Below are 8,973 nucleotides of genomic sequence, written 5' to 3'. Positions count from 1 at the left end.
GTATGTAGGACATTTGACCCAACCAAAAATTGCACCTTCCCACGTTCAAACATGACATTCATCAGTGTCCAGTATATACAGATGTGTAAACACACTGTTCACTTTTAAAAATGTTAAAGTTGAGAATGTTGTTCTCCTTTGACAATAACTAATTGTTTCATTAAATAATTTCATTATGATCAGGTTCTTTAATGCATGAAATAAAAAACTGTATACATATATTTATTTATGCCAGTAAACATATATTAACAACATATACATATACAGTGTTGTACTCGAGTCTGAATTTTAGGTTATTGCCATGTCCAACATCCCATATTATCAGTGGCAGTTTATACAAAATGAGGATAATAAATCATTATTTAAAGAGAATAATTTCAGGCCAATCAATAAGGCAATCTAACAAGTTTATTTATTGACCATTGTTTTTTTTTAAGTTTATGGAACCTAAAACCTCAAACATTCAGTAAGCTTACCAAGTTATGATTATTTGCTGATCTCTACATCAAGATTTGCTTTTTTCTTCATCAAGCTTTCTCCAAGGATTTAGAGCTTCTCTGATAGCTTGAGCTTCCGGAGAGCTCTCCCAAGCTCGCTTTTCTGACTCCAGAACAGTCACCTTATCATCTGCAAAGGAGATAAAAGTAATATGATAAACATTTAAAGCCCTTTCCTCTATTACAGATGAGCTCTTTGCAGGACATAGTTGGAAGAAGAGAAATGTACTGAAACACTCATATAAAGAAATTCATTAGAGGGGGAAAGTGAGCTTATGCCATTTATTCCGTCTTCTGTGAAGTGCCTAGAAAATGGTATAAAATCAAGGAGACAGACTATCATCTTTATCTATCATCTTCCACTAGATAAGTAGAAAGCCTCAGAAAAGACCCAGGGTCACACAAATATAGAATATTATATTGCTCTACCTGCATACAACCAAAAGCAATACAACAAAAAGGAAAGCAGGCTATTCAAAGAAAAGATACAAAAATAAATAACAAAAAACTACCATAAGCTTAAACTTAGTCATGTCAATCATTTTACATCCAGGAAAAGCTGAAAACACATTGTATATGCAGTCAATCAATTTATGCCAAAACAAAAGGCTTACTAGATCTTATACTGAAGTAAAGGAAGGGGAAAAACATTGGATCAATATCTGCATTCTATAAGCTCTTATTATCTCTGTCCGTGTCCTTAACCATGCACTGATCTCGCAATCTCCTTAATTACAAAGGTAGAACGCCTAAGGTACAGAGTTCTCACATGTGTACTCCAATCTTAGATCACTGCAGACAGCATAGGTTGATTATTTATGGATATTATGTCTGCAGGTCTTTGAATTGAGAAAATTCAATGATCCATTTGGTACATTAGTATCGAGCAATCCAATGCACGGCTTTATATAAGGATGTGACCAGTGTGTCCATGAAAACTATATCTGAAGCATTTACATAAAGAACAGTTAAAACCTTTTCCCACTGGTTCGCAACTGCAGACGCAATTTACCCTCTCAAGGTCCTTAAAGGAATTGGCATCATAGTTACATGTTACGCAGTACGTAGCAGATAGTGGTACAAATTTAGGCACGCAATTCACCACTTAGCTATTTTGGATACCAGGGGGGTAGATTTCTTTGGTACACAAGTTCGAAGGATATAATGTAACTATAAAGTAATACGAAAAGGTAGCATGAAACTATGAATCTTTTGACAATTTGTGACCATCTAAAGTATGCATATTAGCATATATGTGATTAATTGAAACTTTTATGCGTGTTTTGGTAGTTAATATTGTCCATTTTGAGTCATAAATTAATAAATTAAGATTTTTGACATCTTTTTTATGTGAAACTCATAAGTATGTTCCTTCAAGCTTGTTTGTCCATTATGTGTGAGGTGTGTGCCTCACTTCATTCGCCGAACTCATTGCATTGCCTTGGGCATGTGCATCATGCATGTTAGCAGTACTTGTTAGCAGTACACCAATATTGGGGAACAAATTCTTGTATCAAAGGTAACTGATTCGCAAATGTACCGGGAATTGGTTTGTAGCAACCGTACGACAAAGTGACAAACTTTTTAATTTTTTTGTGGTGGGGGGTTTGGGAGGGTTATTATGCAACTATGATTGTCATTGTATATAAAAGGTAGTTGCTCGTAAGTAGGCCAAAACTACTTGATTGTGATCGAGAGGAAGTGTGCAGTAGCTCACAAATCCAATTCACTTAACATCATCTGATAGTGAATATCAACCATTTTTTTGCTATGTTCCATTATTAAAAATAAGTGTTGTAATACTATTTGCTCTCATTTCGATCATTGCCAAAATTTCTTGTCAAAGTTGGTCTGAATGGATCTAAGGGCTCCATGAAGGATTTGAACAAAATCTTAGGACTCATTATTACCCAACACCTAAAATAAGAGTGTAATGTCTTCTAAGGAAACTGCAAACAAGAGAGGCTTGCTGCAAAACTGAAGAGACCATGGCAAGCAGGAATTTCTACCTTAATTTCATTCCAAATGGAACAAATTCCATGGTGTGCTCCAAAGTCCAAAACATGAAAGAACCAAAATGATCGCAGAAAATATACGAAAAATGTAACGCTTTGCACATGTTAAAACTGCTTGTAAATTCGTAATGCTTCCGTGTTTCCATCATTCACATGCTAAAAATCAATATTAGGTTCATAGGGCTACCTAAAATTAAATACATTAAGGTCATTTCCACTATTAATAGGGAAACCTCAAAACTACAGGAGCAGCAAAGTAAGATGCTAACAAAATAATGGACATCGAGATTCCACTTGGAAAGGAAGCCTTAACTGAGAATCGAAGTTCTAGTTAAAAAATCAAGATGCTGCCCAGGTTAACAGTTTAGGGTTTAGGTTAGGTAAGAGCTACATGGACAACTTATAGAATCAACAAATTATTGTTCAATCAATACAAGATGAGGACGCAAGTTGGCATGTCTTTCGCCAAGGATTAGTTGGGTCATGATCAGTGTGAATGCAATAAATAAAAGGTGGGTAATTTTCTGTCTTGTCTCAAGCTATGCTTTAAATTTTTGTATCGACATTTGTTTGCTTTGAAAATAAGTTGAAGAAGTCAATTAAAAACTCTAAATCATTCCAAAAACTTAGTCCTGATGCTTTTATACAAATGCAAAAAGTTGATAGCATGACAAATAGTCGAAGAAAGGGGAATAAAAAAACGAAATAGTTATATTTGAAATTTTAATGTCCATGTTTGGAAAAGGGTAGCGGGAAAAGGTAGTGTAGATTGAAGAGGGATCAAGAGGGTTAAACATCTCCAATTTAACCGGCCTTTTGGAGGTTTGCAAAATGAATTTTTAATCTTCCTAATTGGCCCATTCACAACCCGATCTTTGGATAGTTCTTCTCCAGAACAATTACATTAGGATGTGCAAAAGGGAAAATAGATGCACGTGACTGAAGGAAGTGAAGAAGATTCACATGCACGCCCCATACATGAATAGTTGAATACTCAAAACAGTTTCACTCTCGACCCTCGATATATGTTTTGAGGATAGGGGAACTCCCCTACTGAATTGTTGTGAGCTTGAGGGTGAACAATGTCGATTCAACCAGGATGCTAACTCCACGAATTTTGGACATAAGCATTGAAAAATGTTGTAGGCTTGAGACTTCTAGCGTTATTGGATAAAAACTGAAGAAGGAACATAAAATGAGTTAATAAAGTAAATCACCTTGTTGGCGACGGGCTAAGTGTTTTACCTGACCTGAGGACGGGCATCAACAAGGTTTAAATTTTTTCCCCCTATAGCTCACTGAATAATTCTTCAGCTTTAAGAATTAGAACAGCATATATGGAAGGTTAACAACTGCCCGAGCGATACGAATAACATCCATAAACTTAACTCCTGACAAGATGCCACCCACTATGAAATTCATCCTTTTAAGTTTGGCAATTAATATATCCACTGTATACGAGTCTTTAGCGCAAGCAAGAATACAAATAGACAAATTACGAAAAAAGGTCATATGAATGATTGGGATATCACATGCATACACAAATCACATGGCTCGCGGTACATATGCTCCAAATTAATCCTTTTTCGTAAAATATTAGCACGAGATATTCAGCCTTATATGGTGCCAAGAACTCGAAAGGACACTTTCTGAATAACAAAACATCATCTTTTTTTCGAATCAAACCTAAAATTAGAGAAATAGAACACGAATCAAGGGTTAGAGAGAGAGAGAGAGAGAGAGAGAGAGATTTACAGAAACCGGTGTGGATCATGAAGAGCTCCATCGATGCTCCGACAAGAGCCGAGACTGCACCAATCTTCAAGTACCAGCTCAAGAACTTCATCGCCCCCTCAATTTCTCCTCGATCGCTTTTGATCTCAGAGAAAATTCGCCCAAATTTAGGAACCCTCTCTAGGGCATCTGCTAGGGCCCCGAATTGGGCGGGGTCGTCTTTATGCGAAGCCTGGATCGAAGGGCGAACAAGCCATGACTCATGGGTAATGGAAAGGCTAAATATCAGAAAACCCCCCCTTGACTTTAGACAATTGTCAGATAAAACCCCCATAAGTTTCAAAATATTAGAAAACCACTATTAAGTATAGGGGTTATCAGAAAAACCTCCTTGAACTTTCAGATTTTTACCGGAAAAATCCTCCTTTAAAACTGTAACTTTTATGATAAAATATAAAAGTTAAAGGGGGTTTTCTGGTTTCCCCTAAAACTTAAGGGGCTTTTCTGATATTTTGAAACTTGTAGAGAGTTCATCTGATAACTGTTCGAAGTTAAGGGGTGTTTTCTGATATTTAGCCTCCTAGAAATGTGCAATGTCTAGTTCAAGCTTAAGAAGTTTGCTTTTTTGGGTTTTGTTGGGCTGGGCTTACTTCACTCTGATGCTAATAAATTGTTTGACCGCGAAAATAAAATCTCAAAATTTCTAAAACTTTCATTTCTTAAAAAATGGTTGGAAGGAAAGTTTAGAGCTACTTTTCTGTCTCCAAAATCTTCTGTGTCGGTCAACTGGAACAGTTTTGTTAGAGCTGAAACAATTGTTAACGTGGAATAATTTTTTAAAGAGATGTTTTTATGAAAATTTCCTTTAGAATATGTCAAGTCGATAGCAACCATACTTAAAGTTTTTTTCATACAGAAATCACCTTATAAATTAATTTTTAATTTCAATTAACTGCACCAAGATAATTTCTGTTTAGTTTTTACCCTAAATACTAAATATACCCTACTCAGATCTACCTTCTTCCTCCTCATCTATGACATCTCCGCCCTCGTCGTCCTCCATGCAAACAAACATTAAGATAGAGAAAAAGGGGGGAGAAGGGTAAGGTGGAACGGAAGAGAAAGGAAGAAAGGTGGGTGGAAGAGGAGGGAGAAAAGTATAAATGGAATAGTCTATTAAAATTTGGATCAATTGACTCTTTGTGTGTGAGCTTAATCCCCTATTACCTAAAGTTTTCTAGTTGTAGTGCTCATGATATATTTTTTGGTGACAAGAAAAACCTTGGTCAGCCCACTCTTGAACCGCTGACGGCCATTGCTCGAATCCCCCCAACCTCAACTTCAACTGTGAGGGGCTTCACTGTTGTACAGTAGGATGCAAGCCTAGAGGGGGATGGGGGTTGAATAGGATTGCTTACAATTTCTTGACTAACTCTGAATATGCAACGGAAATAATATGCGAAAAATTAAAAGCAAACCAACATAGGAACACACGATATTCTTATAATGGTTCGGATCAAAACCTATGTCCACTCTTCCTTTTCGCGAAGGTCGCTCTTCACTATGATTGGAGTTCTCCCAAATCACAACCCGATTTCATAGGCTTTATAGACAGGACCTTGGAATATACCCGAAACCAGTCAACTAACCTAGCTATTCACAATGACTAAAAAGAACATAGCCCTAGCTAGACACCCTCAATTCACCTGTCTTGAGTACACCAATCCTCAATTATCCCGGCTTAAGTAATCCCTCAAACTTACAAGTTTAAAATACAAAACTAACCCAAATATAGTTAAACCGTAATTAAAAAAAATCTTACGGCCCTTTTAACAAACTTCCCTTCAAATCAATGGTGATGAAGATCCATGAAGAAATGATGTTGAATTTGAATGCAAATGGCACTTCTCCAGGCTAAAACAATCCTTCAATGTTGAGCGTAACGAGAAGAATTTGAATGAGGTGCCGAGGGTTGAATTCTTAAATCAAACTCTCTCACAACCCCTGTTGCCTTTTCTCTTATTGTTGATTCCCATTGTGCTCTTCCTCAATTCCCCTTTTAAATAAATATTGATAGCACACAAAAGAGATACCCTAACCAGAGTCCAAATAAGAGATCAAAAGTATCAATGAATAGCCGAAATTAGATCTGAAATTCTGCTAAAACTATCAAATCGCATCTTAACCATCAATGGTGTAATACGATCACCAATTGTCCATTGATGATCATGGATGGTTGACAGTAGTCCATCAATTATGCAAATTCTAGTTTCTAAATTTTTATGATTGTTGACTGTAGTCCATCGATGCAAATTATGGTTTCTAAATTTCTACGATTGTTGATTGTAGTCCATCGATAATCCTTGTCGTCATTGATGGTGTATTGTATGGTTCGAAACCTAGGTTCTGTTTCTCCAATTTTTTCCTGTAATCCATCGATGACTTGACTTAACCATCGATAATGTCTTGTGACCATCGATAGTTGAAAGGTTGAAATCAATGTTCGTGCTGATTTTTACATTGTTTTGAACCATAATTTGTTTGTACCTATTTATACCTGAAATATATCATCTTACAAACATATCATTAGCAAATGATAGTTTATTATTAATCTAACAAGAAATAATTCTACCCGAACAGCATTCTAACATTAAACTTGCTACAAGGAACCCCCGAGTGACCGGGCACGCAAGAGGACTGAGAGGGACTCGAGCCTGGGAACATAAACGGCCGGTGTGAACTGACCAAGCAAAAACCCGGACCTCCCTCCCTACCCTAACATTAGGGAGATCAATGAAATGCATGCACGAGGATTCTAACTCAGGGCCAGCAGGGATTGAAGACCTATGGAGATCACCTCTACCTTAGGGTTGTTGACCACTAAGTCCTACCCGCGGGTGGTAATATAACATTTCTTACTTATTTTCTATACTTGGGTCGATTGGTACTTATTTGCTGAATCCTTTTTTGCTGCTTAACTACATGGGAAAAGGATTTGCTTAACATAGTTTTTATTATATTCTTCTTCTCTCTTCCTTGTGCTCCTCCTACTCATTATGATGAGAATGTTCGCGGGATTATTTATTGTTGTATAACATATGTTGTATGATGTCTTCCACGATGGTAAGTGGATTATGAAAAGACCGACATTTAGAGTCTATGAGTCATCATTTCAATATGGTTTTAGGTGCAAGGCTAAGAATAAATGCTAATTTTCGTCGGCAGCTTATGGATAAGACTGACTAAGCAAGTTGGAGGCGTATATGACGATGTTGATGGTGAGGATGATGATGATGATAGTTCTATGAACAATATGAATAGCCTATTCAAAACTACCGATATAGATTACAATCAACATATGAAGCATGAAAAATTAAAATTAATTGAAATATAACTAATGAATTATGTTTAAAACATTTATTTAAAAAATCATGCATGTACACTTGTGTGTGTGTCAAACTCACATATTGACCATTTAACTATTTATATATAAACATATAAAAAACTTTTATAATGCGACGAAATGATAAAATTTTATGATTATTTTATCTTCTTTTACATCTATTTTTGAGTAACTAGGTCAACAACTAGAGACCTATTGCAGAAACATTAATTATTAAAAATAACAACACCAATAACTGAGTAACAATTGTGGTAAAGTATTTTTAAATGGTTAAAACCTTAAAACTACGAGATAGAGTTTAAGGAAAAATGTGTCCAGGCCGCAAAAGCGGAAACTCCATGTGACCCAGCCCCTTATATTTTGGTCCATGTGATTCAGCCCTAAAAAGTAGCATTAATATTTCAAGGCCCCTCCATATCAGCAGTACAAAAAAAATAGATTGTATTTTTAAAAAACCCAAAATTGCCCCCCACTTATCTTCCCCAGATGCTTCTAGTTCTAAAAAATATGGAAAGTCACGTCCCATTAATACGATCTGATGGAAAAAAATGGAGGGAAATTTCCTGCCCTTTTTCAAACTCTATCATGAGCAATAACTCATGTTAGTTCTAACTTATTTCATGTTAGTTCTAATTCATGTTCGAGCTAACTTTAAGTAGAACTAACATTAATACTTTGGCTACTTGGTCTAGTGGTAAAGCTTGGGAATTTGGAGAGGAGGTTAGGAGTTCAAACCCCTGCAACTACAATATATATTTAAAGGTCTTTGTTAGTTCTAACTCATTTTATGTTGGTTCTAACTCACTTCATGTTGGTTCTAATTCTAATTCATGTTAGGTTTAACTTAACTCTAACTGTAAGTAGAACTAACATGAAATCAGCTAGAACTAACACGAGAACCACTAGAACTAACAGGGTCTTAACTAGAACTAACATACCACTAGAAATAACACTAGCTGGAAGTAGAACTAACATGACATCGGCTAGAACTAACACGAGAATCGCTAGAACTAACATGGGCTCAACTAGAACTAACATACCACTAGAACTAACGTTTATATTAGAAATAACACTAGCTAGAAATTAGAACTAACATGAAATCAGCTAGAACTAACACGAGAACCACTAGAACTAACAGGGGCTCAACTAGAACTAACATACCACTAGATCTAACGCTTATATTAGAAATAATACTAGCTGAAAAAAGAACTAATATGAAATCAGTTAGAACTAACACGAGAACCACTAGAACTAACAGTGACTCAACTAGAACTAACATACCACTAGAACTAATGTTTATATTAGAAATAACACTAGCTGGAAG

The 8,973-nt window shown here is 36.0% G+C and overlaps 1 protein-coding gene across 1 annotated transcript in view; it reads right to left on the bottom strand.

Annotated features, from left to right (window-relative positions):
- Positions 1–4,501, bottom strand: part of LOC109849809 — a 7,365-nt gene extending 2,864 nt beyond the window's left edge. The window contains exons 1-2 of the mRNA XM_020419688.1: positions 4,268–4,501; positions 477–627 (exon numbers count right to left, since the gene is read on the bottom strand). Of these exons, the coding sequence (XP_020275277.1) occupies positions 506–627; positions 4,268–4,358 (213 nt within the window). The 5' untranslated portion in view covers positions 4,359–4,501 and the 3' untranslated portion in view covers positions 477–505. The remainder of the gene's footprint in view (positions 1–476; positions 628–4,267) is intronic.

The sequence above is a fragment of the Asparagus officinalis genome, chromosome 7 (genome assembly GCF_001876935.1).
Source record: "Asparagus officinalis chromosome 7, Aspof.V1, whole genome shotgun sequence".
Classification (NCBI taxonomy): Eukaryota; Viridiplantae; Streptophyta; class Magnoliopsida; order Asparagales; family Asparagaceae; genus Asparagus; species Asparagus officinalis.
This window is presented reverse-complemented; position numbering and strand designations above follow the sequence as displayed.